Source organism: Penicillium macrosclerotiorum, assembly GCF_028827735.1.
Source record: "Penicillium macrosclerotiorum strain IBT 26536 chromosome Unknown utg000003l_segment0_segment0, whole genome shotgun sequence".
Taxonomy (NCBI): Eukaryota; Fungi; Ascomycota; class Eurotiomycetes; order Eurotiales; family Aspergillaceae; genus Penicillium; species Penicillium macrosclerotiorum.
Genome location: NW_026643083.1, coordinates 4777012 through 4789948, shown reverse-complemented (window position 1 = coordinate 4789948; position 12937 = coordinate 4777012). Strand labels below are relative to the sequence as shown.

The 12937-nt window shown below is 50.8% G+C and overlaps 6 protein-coding genes across 6 annotated transcripts; 4 read left to right on the top strand and 2 right to left on the bottom strand.

Moving 5' to 3' along the window:
* Positions 1 to 951: 951 nt before the first annotated feature.
* Positions 952 to 1143, bottom strand: N7462_004632 (uncharacterized protein; the record flags this gene model as incomplete). Its single annotated transcript, XM_057076358.1, has 1 exon — positions 952 to 1143. One exon carries the CDS (start codon positions 1141 to 1143, stop codon positions 952 to 954), a length of 192 nt encoding a protein of 63 aa, XP_056935863.1.
* A 464-nt stretch (positions 1144 to 1607) lies between these two features.
* N7462_004631 (glycosyltransferase family 15 protein) lies at positions 1608 to 3411 on the top strand (the record flags this gene model as incomplete). Its single annotated transcript, XM_057076357.1, has 5 exons — positions 1608 to 1879; positions 1981 to 2388; positions 2443 to 2529; positions 2598 to 3009; positions 3070 to 3411. The coding sequence occupies 5 exons, from the start codon at positions 1608 to 1610 to the stop codon at positions 3409 to 3411; spliced, it is 1521 nt and encodes a 506-aa protein (XP_056935862.1).
* Positions 3412 to 5629: 2218 nt separating this feature from the next.
* Positions 5630 to 6630, bottom strand: N7462_004630 (uncharacterized protein; the record flags this gene model as incomplete). The annotated part of the gene is made up of 3 exons (XM_057076356.1): positions 5630 to 6087; positions 6144 to 6343; positions 6392 to 6630. 3 exons carry the CDS (start codon positions 6628 to 6630, stop codon positions 5630 to 5632), a joined length of 897 nt encoding a protein of 298 aa, XP_056935861.1.
* Positions 6631 to 7244: 614 nt separating this feature from the next.
* N7462_004629 (uncharacterized protein) lies at positions 7245 to 8099 on the top strand (the record flags this gene model as incomplete). Its single annotated transcript, XM_057076355.1, has 1 exon — positions 7245 to 8099. The coding sequence occupies one exon, from the start codon at positions 7245 to 7247 to the stop codon at positions 8097 to 8099; it is 855 nt and encodes a 284-aa protein (XP_056935860.1).
* Positions 8100 to 9315: 1216 nt separating this feature from the next.
* N7462_004628 (aromatic alcohol reductase) lies at positions 9316 to 10448 on the top strand (the record flags this gene model as incomplete). The annotated part of the gene is made up of 4 exons (XM_057076354.1): positions 9316 to 9405; positions 9471 to 9752; positions 9807 to 10133; positions 10182 to 10448. 4 exons carry the CDS (start codon positions 9316 to 9318, stop codon positions 10446 to 10448), a joined length of 966 nt encoding a protein of 321 aa, XP_056935859.1.
* Positions 10449 to 11154: 706 nt separating this feature from the next.
* On the top strand, positions 11155 to 12708 carry N7462_004627 (arylsulfotransferase family protein; the record flags this gene model as incomplete). The annotated part of the gene is made up of 1 exon (XM_057076353.1): positions 11155 to 12708. The coding sequence occupies one exon, from the start codon at positions 11155 to 11157 to the stop codon at positions 12706 to 12708; it is 1554 nt and encodes a 517-aa protein (XP_056935858.1).
* Between the last annotated feature and the right edge of the window lie 229 nt (positions 12709 to 12937).

Genomic DNA, 12937 nt, shown 5'->3' with positions numbered 1-12937 from the left:
CGAAGGATCTCCATCCGCGGTACTTGCACCAATTCCGACCTCCAGAGCGGCCTTGAGGCTACCTCGCCAGACCGGCATAACTGGCATAACTCCTTATTTTTCTCCTTTTCACCTCTCGCATCGCATCAAGGCCATCACGGCAGAGCGTCGTCATCGCGGTCACCATGGGTGGCCCTAGTCCAATCATAAGGCTGGCCACCACAGACGTTCCGGCCAGAACCGACCCAGTGGGCCACAAATCTGCTCTTTTGCCTGCCCATTTGCCCTTCGAGATCGCCGTGGAAGGTTTTCTAGGGGTTTCTTGTTTTCCTTTTATTCGATTTCAAGTTTAATCCTTGTACGACTATGCCGTTGAGCCGCCGCATTAGACGAGAGACAAGAATTGGCGGGCCAGCCACGCCCCGACCAGCGCTTATGCTACTCCCTCACGCCTATGGGCGCCCAATACCCGGGCATAGGACTCTAGATAAGTAGACTGCCTCAACTGGTCGATTAGAGGAGCCTCTACCGTCTGCCGGTATCACCGCACGATGCAGGGGAGCGGGCCAATGAGCCTCAGTCTAAATGCAAGAAAAGGCACTCCATAATGACAATCCCCCGGAAACCTCATTAGAGCTTCTAGTCCTCCCGTTGACAGGGCTCCAGAAACAGCCTCGAGTGGACCAAATATATAGTCGTAGTCTAACATGATGAATAGCCATCCATGGCGAGAGGTACGATAGTCATGTTTCATGGTGTATTATTGGTATTGTTGGTATTCACAGTTGAGAGGTGAAACTGGGATCTCCATTGGCATCCAAATAAATTACGGAAAATAGAAAAAAAAAAAAATTTACCACATTCACAGTGGCCACCGGATCAGGGGGAAAGTAACGGTTTTGGTGTGACGCGAACCCCGGCCGCACCAACCCACTGGAAACCCCAACAGCCAGATGGGCAGGTACTGTATGGTCACTGCCTGGTCTCAGCAGTCGCCCACAGGCCCGTCGCAGTCCTGAGTGGTACCGACACAGTACCGACACAGTACCCAGCCAGACCAGCCTGTAACCGCCCGGTAACACGGGCGAGGGAACCTCCCAAAGAGGCCACACTCGCAACGCTTGCGCCTCCCTGGGCTTGGCAGACCTTCAGACCCTCGCCCATCATCCCCGTCCCGTTCTCTGACCTCTTCTCTCCTTCCCCTCCCCATCACCTTCATCCATTCATGTCCTCCACCTTTCACCTGTGGACCCCATTGTTCACCACGGTCGTCTGCGTTGCTCCCAACGCCCTTCCCACCCGTCAACCTTGGGCTTGAGAAGGAAAGTTGGGGGAGGAAAGGAGGCATTCCTCCGGCCACTCGTTTTTTGTCCTCCGCGATCTCGAGATCGTTGAACGACCCCCTTATTTTGGAGAAACTCGGACATCGAGTTTCTGAAAGACTTGGTCGATCCTCTCGATCTCGTTGCTCCTCACTGCTCGCCTCGACTCTGGACTTTCTCCGTCATTTGCAGCCGGGCCCCCTCCCCTGATTGCCGCTTGGGGTTATCGACAATTTCTGGCCCTGTTGCTCTGGGTTCGTTGACTTGGCCACCGTGCGGTCTTCGACGCGTGCCCCCATCGCACCCATGAGCTTCATTCAGCGCATCACGAAACGGCTGCCCAGCGCGCCGAGCCTCCCCATCGACGATGCCTCCCGCGAGAAGGGCCACACTTCCTCCCGGTTCGCTTTCTTCCGCCGGCGCATCCGCTTGAAGGGCAATTCGTCTATTTCCATACCCCTGGGATTTGTTTTACTATTTCCATGTCTTGTAATTGTCTTCATTCTACTTCTTTTCGTCCGACATCCTTCAACTCCCGGGGGTATTCTAATTCCAGCTGGCACTCCGCCATCTATCCGGTTCGTGCTTTCTCTTCTCTCTCTCTTTCTCTCGGACCGGCAATTCGCTCCGGGTCTCCTGGCTCCCGTCCCCAATCACTAACAGTCGATGTCGCAAACAGAAAAATCAGCGAAAAGCATGACAAAGTCTTCGCCACGGGCTGTATGCCCATCGACCCCGATGGACCTAAGGGACCTCGCGCCAATGCCGCGTTCGTTGTTCTCGCAAGGAACAAGGAGCTGGATGGTGTCATTCAGTCTCTGAAGTCGATCGAACGCCATTTCAACCGTTGGTTCCACTATCCTTACGTCTTCTTGAATGACGGGGATTTCGACGAGGACTTCCGGGCGACGGTCAAAAACTATACCAGCGCCCCCGTGGAATTCGGCAAGATTGATAATTCTATGTGGGGATTCCCCGACTGGGTCGACCATGAGGTTGCCAAGGAAGGTATCCGGAAGCAGGGTGATGCGGCCATCATGTATGGCGGTATGGAAAGCTATCACCACATGTGTCGCTTCTATTCAGGGTGAGTTACGATGGTATCCAGCCCTGAATGGCAACAACTGATTTGAATCGCCAGCTTTTTCTACAAGCACCCTCTCCTGGCGAAATACGAGTGGTACTGGCGTCTGGAGCCCGAGATCAAGTATTTCTGTGATATCACCTAGTAAGACAACCTTGGATTAGTGGCGCAGTTTTTTGTATGGTCGATTTCTGACATGGCGACAATTGCAGTGATCCCTTTATGAAGATGATTGAGGCAAACAAGACATACGGCTTCACTATTGCAGTGAAGGAACTCCGCGAAACGGTCCCCAACATTTTCCGGTATGCGTCGGCCTATAAGCGCAAGAACAACCTCCCGTCGAAGGGCCTGTGGGAGATGTTTTTGGAGCGTCCGCCCGCGGAGGAGACCCCACCCGAAGGAGAGAAGAAGCCGGAGAAGCTTCCCGAGGAGATTCTCCAATCCGAACCGGGCGACAACGGTCTCGATGACATTGATCCCGAGGCGATGGAAGGGGAGAGCTACAACATGTGCCATTTCTGGAGTAACTTCGAAATCGCGCGCTTGGATTGGTTCCGCAGCAAGGAGTATGAAGATTTCTTCAACATGATGGACCGGAGTGGTGGCTTTTGGAATGAACGAGTATGTGCTTCAAACCTTTGCGTTCATTTTTGGATCTCAGTGACTGACTTGATTTCTCAGTGGGGTGACGCCCCTATTCACTCCCTCGCCGCTGGTGCCCTCCTCTCGACTAATGATATTCACTACTTCCGTGACTTTGGCTACCGGCACACCACCATCCAACATTGTCCGGCCAACGCTCCTGCTCGCCAGCTTCCTCGTGAGCCCTATCTCGAAAAAACCACTGAAGATGAGAAGAAGCGGATCGAAGAGGATGAGTACTGGGCCACTCCTGATCCGGTCAAGGAGAACGGCGTTGGCTGCCGATGCCGTTGCGATACCGACATCGTGGATGTTGAAGGCAAGCAGGGCAGCTGTCTTGCAGAGTGGGTTGAGGTAGCTGGCGGTTGGGCCTCCCCATAAAGTCCCTCCCCCTTATCTCTCAGTCATTCCCCTGCATCGCTCCCTCCTTGTGTGCTTCTCCATGCCTCCCCATCCAGCTGTGAGCATCACCTAGGCATTTCTCTGCCTTTGGGGAGTTTTCTGCTGAAACCTGCATGTTATGTTGTGGTTTCATTCTCGGCGGCGTTCAATGGATCTGACGGCTTGTTTTGTTTTATTCGGGAAGATGGCGTGACCATTTCCACCATCCATGTTGACATATTCATATAGCGTGCTGTCTGCGTCACTGGGATTGGCTGTGTGCTTTTTTTTCTCTCTTAATTACTCCCTACACTTCTTTTGGATGTTCGACGAAGGGAGGCCATCGACTGGTCCAGTTCGGGATCTTCGACACTGCAGGGCTCCCCGACCCTTTTGTTGCCGGTGGTATATTAACCATGTCTTTCCCACACCGGCATCCCGCTGGTTATCTGTCTCCTTTCCAACCAACTCTGAATCTCGAAGATTGGGTTTCGAGTGTCGAAGAGTCCGCCCCCATCGTCCCTGCATGATCATGAACATGAGCATACAGGCCAATTCCAGTGACTGCGGAGAACCAACATCAGTGCGGTTGATATACTGGCCAGGAGGGGTTGGAGACTCGGGAAGAGGACGGTAGTGAATTCTGCCGCCTGTGCTTTTATGCTTTGTTTTCTTTTCTCACATTGACACTACTACCTATCATGCACTTTTCTTCCCGTGTTCCCACCAGTCTTCCCCCAGTATTCACACTTCTTATGGTTGTCTTTGCCGCATGCATTCATGAAATGTACATACCCTGTTTCATCTACCCACCCCCTTTTCCCTGTTTTTGAGTCTGGTCCCGTGCCGCAAGCCTCCCACCCCTCCCCCGTTCCCCTTCGCATTGCCTTTAAACCTCGCAAATACCAGATTCGAGCATGGCTGTCTATAGAATATGGATTAATCACCTGGTGAATTACGCGAAGAATGAGATCAGTATAATGCATTTTTTTTCTACATGTTTCTTTAGTATTTGCTCTACAGAGTATTTGACCTATCTACAGAGTTCAAAAGAAAAGATAGGAGCAGGCTGATAGACCGTTCTGTGCTGGTCTGCATGGATCTTCAAGAGGAGTCTTGAAATTGCACTCCCTGGGTTCTATGAACAGTCGCCCCAATCGTCTGCTAGTCTGATGAGGATTGGCTCATGGGTTCCCATTTGGTGGCCTATAGATCAGACTAGGGTTATTGTATTCTAGTCCAAACATCAGGGCAATCTGCTCATGCATCCAAATCTCCAGTCGACATCGGCAATGATGGGCAAATGCGGAGTTGACGAAGGTGCTATCTCGGCAAATGGTTAAATAGACTGCAGTTCGAGAATGAAAGGGCCGAGAAATCCCCGGCCACAATACCACAGTTGCTATCAGAGCCTCGCAGCGTCGGAGCAGAAGGTGACATTATCAATGAGGGGGAAGATGAGGGGAGAGGAAACTAGGCGATGTCGATCAACAGGCCGATAAACAAAGCTCAGGAGCTGTGCCCGCCCTCCCCCCCTTCCCCCTTCTTCGCAAGCCTACAGACCGTAACACATACTACAGATATTCAATGCGTTGGCTATTAGGTTCCTTGTTGGCTGGCCTGGCCCTGGCCTTTAACAATCCCCCAGGCGTGGATATTTGGTGCGGGAAGGCATACCGGGCCACGTAAGAGCCAGACAAGTGCTTGCGCAAGACGATATGGAGATTCGACTAACCGGCTGGTCAGGAATGCCTCGTTCGAGCCAGGGGGAGAAATGCCGTCTCCGACCCGGTCTATAGTGCCCCTGCTAGATCTGCGTGTTCGCCCACGGATGAATCTATATACTCCTGGAGATCGCCATGGGTCAGTGATTGTCGATGCCGACATCTCGTTTATCCGCGGCGAGCCCCTGGAGAAAACGGGACAGAGCCCCCAGGATCTTCATGTGGAAATTGCCGTTGACGAAGTCGGATTGCATTTCGCTCACGCAGTGGTCGTCAATTCGTCCTCGACCGAAGTCACCTTTCCCCTACAAGCCCTGGCTCCACGCTTCAAGCCCTACCATGTCACGGTACAGGGGACGCTCTCCAATGGAAAACACATATATACGGCCACCTCAGAGATATATCGTCTGCCTGCGCGAGATGATGGCGGCAGCGTGACTAAAATTGACAATCTCTACAGCGGCCTTCTTGTCCAAAGCGATGCCAACAGCTCCTCAGGCTGGACGCCGCTCCTCCCGTACTCGTTCTACGTGAGCTGGGACGGGTGGCTGGAGAAGTCGCTGAGCAATGTACAGACTTTCAAGGACCAGGGCTACAACATCATCCACATTGTGCCCAATGCCGGGCTTGCCAACCAGGCCTTCAACTTCACCGAGCTGGACCTCTTCCTCGACAAGTGCGACGAGCTCGGGCTGTGGGTGATGTACGATATGCGCTGGACGTACACGAACCTGACTGCCGTCACCGACCAGGTTCAGCGGCTCAAGACGCGCACTAGCCTGCTGCTCTGGTATACGGGCGACGAGCCGGACGGCCAGGGCGATGCGCTGAACGCGACGCGGACGACGTACGAGCTGATCAAGACGCTGGACCCATGGCACCCGGTGTCGCTGTGCCTGAACTGCTTCGACTTCTACTACGCGGAGTACGCGGCGGGCGCGGACATCATCCTCTCAGACGTGTACCCGATTGCGGTGAACACGAGCTGGTCCGAGGTCTACGGGACACCGTGCAACGCGACGTACGGCTGCTGCGGATGTGACGACTGCGCCGGCACGGTCGAGGACATCTCGGTGCGGCTAGACCGGTTCGCCGAGTACCAGGCATGGCTGGGGACGCCGAAGCCGTTCTGGGGCGTGCCGATGGCGTTTGGGAATGAGTCGTTCTGGCACCGGTATCCCACCGCAGCCGAAGAGGTGACCATGACACTGTTGAGCCTGAACCACGACGCCAAGGGCCTCGTGATGTGGGATTACCCAACCAGCGCAGAGTTGAAGCAGGTCACGAGCCGGTTGAGTCGGGTGCTGACGAGCCAGGCCATCGCGCGGTTCTTGCTTGGGGCGCCGACAGTTGCACTACCGGTGACAGGTCCGGCGTTGATGGACGTGGCCGGATGGCGCGTTGGAACGCAAATGCTGGTCAGCCTGTTGTCTTTGCAGACGCCTGCATGGTCGTCAGTTGTCGAGGTGAAGTTACCGGACGGGGCGCGGGCCATCAGCCAGGTACTGTGGGGATCTGGGGACTGGCGATTGTCGGATGGAAAGCTGGTGAAGAATGGTGGACAGGCATTGCAGTCGGATTTGGTGATTGTAGAATTCGAGGAGGTCTAGAATAGGGGCGAGGAAGAGAGAAGAGCGCGTATAGATGTCTCGTCAATTTGCATTTGGATTAGCCCGAATGGGCGGCCCGCGGGGGGAGGGGAGAAGCGGGTTGGGTTATTGGTGGAGTCAACAAGCACGAGTCGAAGTCGAAGTCGAGCCAGTCAGAGCTCATGAATGGTCGTATTAGTGCAAACGATATCGGCCGTCGAATGGCGTTGGTCATTGATAATTAAGTGGCGCTTGTACATGGCGCGATACTGGGGGCAGCCCGGACTTGCAATGACTGGAAGCTCCTATCTCTGTGTCCCCTGCAATCCAATTTGAAAGTATCTCGCTTGTATCTCTTGTATCTCTCCTCTATCTCACCATCGGAAACGAGAAAAAGTCACAGCTGCATGTGAAGGTAGCACAGCCGATCCGCCTCCGGTTTTCTCGGCTGTCACTCTCGTCGTGCTACTCGTGCTTCGTGCATCCCCGCAAGCCCGTGTATCTCGATAATCTTGACAAGATGACCACGATAACCACGGTAGCCCCCTCCCTCATTCTCGAGGCCAAATGGATGCCTCTAGCCGCCCTCGAAACTGTGCATTATGCCGACCTCCTCGCTGGAGACGCTCTTGAAACATCCAAGCTGCTCCGTGCCTGCCAGGGCCAGGGGTTCTTCTACTTAGACCTCGCCGGCACCGAGAGCAACTTCAACGGCGACGAATTCCTCGCAAGTCTAACACTCCTGCGCACCCAGCAAGCCCAGTACTTCGATCAGTTCGTTGATGTCAAAATGAGTGACTATCTGGGCCCATTGGCCAGAAAGGGCTATCAGCATTTCACAGACCGCGAGGTCCTCGAGATCCCCTACGACGCCCTCCAGCCTGGAGAAATTCCCCCTTCTCCCGAGACCCAGCCCTTGTGCTCCTTTGTAACTGCGTCGCACGCAGTAGCTAAGACCCTCATTCGGCGCTTATCGCCCTTTGTCGGCAACGAAGACCGTCGCAAGTACATGGCGGCCATCCACGACGAGCGCGACCTGTCCAGGTCGGGCCTCAAGATGGAGCACATCCCCGCGGCAGAGAAGCTGATCGAAGAGAACAGCTCCGAACAGACAGATGAGGGATCGGTGACGCTTCACTTCTGCGACGACTCGACGATAGAATTCCGGGACCCAGAAACGGGCGAGTGGACGGCGATCACGCCGCGCAAAGAGTGCGCGGTCGTGAACGTCGCCAATGCATTGCAAACTGCCAGCAGGGGGCAGTTTAAGAGTCCTTTACGTCGCACAAGAAGATCATCTTCTGGTGTCCATGGTTATCAAAGCGTGGCCTATTATCTGTGGCCTAGGGTTGACTCGGGGTTGTGTTGCAGCTGAAGTACCAAGTGCATGTTGAGTTTTGACGAATCTCTCAGGTTGGATCCATGAGATTAATTGTAGATATGGAGATTGAATGGAAACTTGGATTAACAATTACCACTCAGCCGTGTCTTCAAGGGCCTCTTGATCCTATCGCGGGCAGGTGTACTTGTAGAAATAAAATGGTGGGTTGTAACGGCTGTGGCGGCGGTGGAGCAAATGATCTGGTGGAGTCCAAACGACAAAAGCACGCGACCACCTTCCTAAAGAAACATGATCTGTGCTCGAAGAAGTATGCCGAAGCGGAGAGACTGAACTTCGAATCATCATATTCAAACCAATGCCTCCATGAGCTCTGTTCTCTTGATCCTGGTCTTACGAATGCATGCAGGTAGGGAGATTCAACACTACGAGAAAAACCGCCAAGATATGAATATCGCCCTTTTGACAAGAGAGTTTCAATGAACACATTGGGGAGTGAGATACGGTCGCTGTTCTCGAGAACAAGTACACATATGATGAGCATGCAAATGAAGGCCGAAAGACATGGGAATCGTAATCATGGCTGTGAGGGTTTCTGCCCGCTAATGGAGAAGTACAGGAATAGAGCTCTCCATGTACTTTCAGTCCTAAAAATTGAAATCTAAGCCATGCTTCCCGAAATTGGGAGGTTTTCTTAGTATGGTGACTTAAATGGTACTCCTTTTATCCTGTACTCTGGCACTTTCTCCCAGCTTTGAAGACTTTGTGCGGACGAGCATGAAACGCATTGTGTATTCATTATTTGGTTGTCTTTCTAGTCGCGGAATATAATCCTAATTGAACCCCATACACATCTGAGTTTGTTTACGGATATTTCAAATCGTGTATCATGAATGTTTAAAATGCGTTGAATTAAGCTGAAGATATGTATATACGGGCATAGCGATAGGTGATGCTCATATAGAAGATATTTAATGTGTGTAAGAACTCTTCAACTAGGGGTGTATATAGTATGCATAAGTGCCGTGCTAACCGCGAAATGGGTCGGAAGCTGTATCCCGCAGGTGATCAATAGTCCTGGATTAGAAATCAGGATCAGATGATGACGAAACCTTCATGAATCCCACGAACTAATCAGAAGCCTGACTTACCCGAAGGATGGGGCCAATGTTACATAAAAGCATTATTCCTCTTTGATCTTCAAGGTTACTGCCATCGACTGCTCTCAAAACTTATAGTTTGAAGTCATACAATGGCAATTAAACAGAAGGTTCTGCTTCTTGGAGGTACTGGCGAGACTGGTAACTCTATTCTGAAAGGGCTGCAAGAATCTGGCACCTTCGTAGGTTGAGCTGACCACCCAGTATCTCTTCATACGACTCATGCCTCTTTTCCCCTCTTTGTTAGGATGTTGAAATTCTGGTTCGACCTGCTTCCGTCAAAAAGCCATCGGTCCAAAAGATAAAAGAACAGGGCATTAAGATTTGGTCCGTCGATCTCGATGAATCTACCGAGCTCGCATCTGCGCTGAGCGGCGTCGATATTCTTATCAGTGCTATTGGCCCTCATGATCTCCTACAGCAAAAGAAGCTACTCCAGTCTGCGAAGCAAGCAGGTGTCAAAAGAATTATTCCGTGCGCTTTCATTACGGTCGCACCGCCAACCGGTGCTATGCTACTTCGTGATGAGGTTCGAATGGCTTAGATTGATGATAACGATCTGATAAACTAATTAAGGAAATAGAAGGAAGAAATATACAACGCTATCAAATACATTGGTATTCCTTATACCATTATAGATGTTGGGTATTGGTACCAAATCTCATTCCCGACCGTGCCCTCTGGTAAAGTGGATTATGCATCCTTGATACCAAAAAATGTCATCCACGGCGACGGTACGGCTCCAAATATCCTCACTGACCTACGTGATGTCGGAAAATTTGTTGCCCGTATACTGTGTGATGATAGGACTATTAATAAATATGTCTACACATCTGGGGACGTCCTAAGCGAGAACGAAATATACCGCATCGTGGAAGAGCTCACTGGGGAGAAATTAGAGTTGACCTATGTAAGTTGACGCTGCTTCCATATGCTGTGCTCGCTAATAGCCTTTCAGATGACGAGCGAAGACATAGAAGCGAAAGTCATACATGCCAAATCCGCTCTCTCCCAAGATCCTCAAGATCCCATGAAGCGTATTTCTCTTTATAAAGCCGACTATCAATATAGCAAATACGTGCGTCAGGACAATCGGCCTGAATACGCCGATTATCTGGGTTATCTGAACGCTAGAGAACTCTACCCGGAGTTTAAACCAAAAACCTTCCGTGAGTTCTTCGCGGAGGTACTGGCGGGAAAAGCGAGAAGGTTGTATGCTAGTTGAAACACTCAGCTTGGTCTATTGATCTGCCAAGATCGAAGACCCCAATCTTACTTTTCGCTTTGAACCTAAAATTAGGAAGTACTGCTTACCACTCGCCGTGAATGAAGTGCTAGTAGAGATGCGACTGTGGAACTGGAGCATATACATAGAGACAATGTCAGAAAACGCGTATAAAAGTGCTTTCCATCGCCCAGGACAGCTTTGTCGGTAGATTCCTAGAGTTTGCGTGTCAGTAATCTCTTGAAATGGGCCAATTAGAGCCCGATAATTGTTTCAGGCTCGATAGATTCAACCTGCCGCTTCTGGCGATGATCGTCTTTGGCAATCAAGCCGATTATTATGGTGATCACGTAGATGAAGTTTGAACATGGGCACAATGACTCTTTTTGGATTTCATGCTTTTCGATTCGCGTTTGCTCCTTCCTTCTGGAATCTCTGAATGACGTTTACACATCCTGTGGTGGGTTCACTTCCGCTCATCCAAGTGTTACGAGGAGAAGCCTTTTCGGATAGTACTGCCAAACGTAGACGAAGATCTCTTGCTGGTGCGAGTCACGCATTGTCATAATCAACCCGGAACTCGGCGATCTCCAATTGACAAGAGATTTAAAAGAACACGAAGTCCAAAGTTGTGGAATTTATTTGCAATATCAGATAAACTCATTGTGCATTAAACTTATCCCTAACTGGTGGTCAACAAACTGCAATGATTTATTTTTCTTATATCGCAGTCCTCCTTTTTACGGACTACGTGAGCGCAAATCTAGCCTATAAGTCGAGACCTGATCTTGCAGTTCCAGTGCTGAACATTACTATTCCTGCAACCAAGGAAGTTGCCGATGGCCTTATCTTCTACACGCCTGAGAGCATATATGCCGATAATACCGGCCATGGACCCGCGCAAAGCGGGCCATACATATTCACCGACAAAGGTGAATTAGTTTGGTCAGGATTCGGATATATCGGTCCTAGAAGTGAAAACTTCCAAGTGCATACCTATAGGGGACATCAAGTGTTGAGTATCTTTGAAGGTTCGCACAATTCGCCGATGGGCCATGGTCATGGCCGCACGACTATTCTAGACAATCGATACCGATATCTAGGCCAAATAAAGGGAGGCGGTCATAAATTGGCCGATCACCACGAGTTCCTGTTCTTCGATGATAATTCAGCGGTGTTTACTATTTTCGACCCCGAAATCCGAGACCTCACGGCGTACGGCGCCACTTCGGAGAGCCAGCAATGGATTCTCGACAACAAGATTCAGAAAGTAGATACAGAATCTAATCGAGTTCTATGGGAGTGGAGCTCACTTGATCATATTGACCCCGCTAGCACCAACCTAACATTGCAAAGCGGGAACGCTGGCTTGGGCACGAACTCAAGTCAAGTGTGGCATTATTTCTACATGAACGCGTTCGATGTCGACCCGGAGACAAACACCTATCTCCTATCCGCCCGAAGTATGTGCACTATCTTTAAGATTGATGGAGACACAGGGAAAATAATCTGGCAGCTGGGAGGAAGGCACTCTGACTTCTCACTCGGTGAAGATGTCGACTTTTGTTGGCAACATGATACCAGGATGCACAAGAAATACCTAAATCACGAAACCAAAGGTTCGAAGGAGATTATATCTTTCTTTGACAACTCCGCGCACGAGAATCTTGCGGGGGGCCCTGACTTGCAAACCCGGAGCTACAGCGCCGGGAAAATTGTCGAGCTCGATACCCATAGCCACACTGCGACATTGATCGCGAGTTTCCGAGCCCCAGGAGATCTTTCTGTTAGATCCCAAGGAAATCTCCAGCTATTGCCAAACGGGAACGCATTTATCAATTGGGGATATAACGGAGCAATGTCTGAGCACAAGCCTGATGGAACAACTATATTCTTTTCTGGGCTGGATTCCGGAAGACTAGGCCCTGGGTCAGAGAATTATCGTGCCTTCAAATTTGATTGGCATGGTATTCCATACGAGGAACCAGCATTAGTTGCATTCGAGGAGAAAAATGGAACCTCCATTTACGTGAGTTGGAATGGCGATACTGAGACAAAGATTTGGAAGTTTTTCGGACTAGAGAATGGCAAGGAAATACCATTAGGTCAGGTCTTCAGAGCCGGATTCGAGTCAGCCTTTCATACCAGCAGGAAGGCAGGTCGAGTTCTAGCCGAAGCTTACGGTGCCAATGGGACTCGGCTTGTGGCTACATCGGCGAAAAAGACAACTCAATACAGGGCTAAACTAGTCTACCCATAACAAAGTGTACGAATGCAGCTATGGAATGAAATATTGGGTTCTTGAAAATAAGGGAGAATTGAAGCCACTGTAGATTCAGTAGTCCCGATACTACCTACAGTCACTCATGCGGTCTCGCGGACTACCACAGACCACGCTCTGCAAATACCAGCCTATTCAGAGGCGTCAGAGGTATATCCGGATCTTCCCAAAATATTAGAGATGGATATTTCCTATTTAACCAAGATTA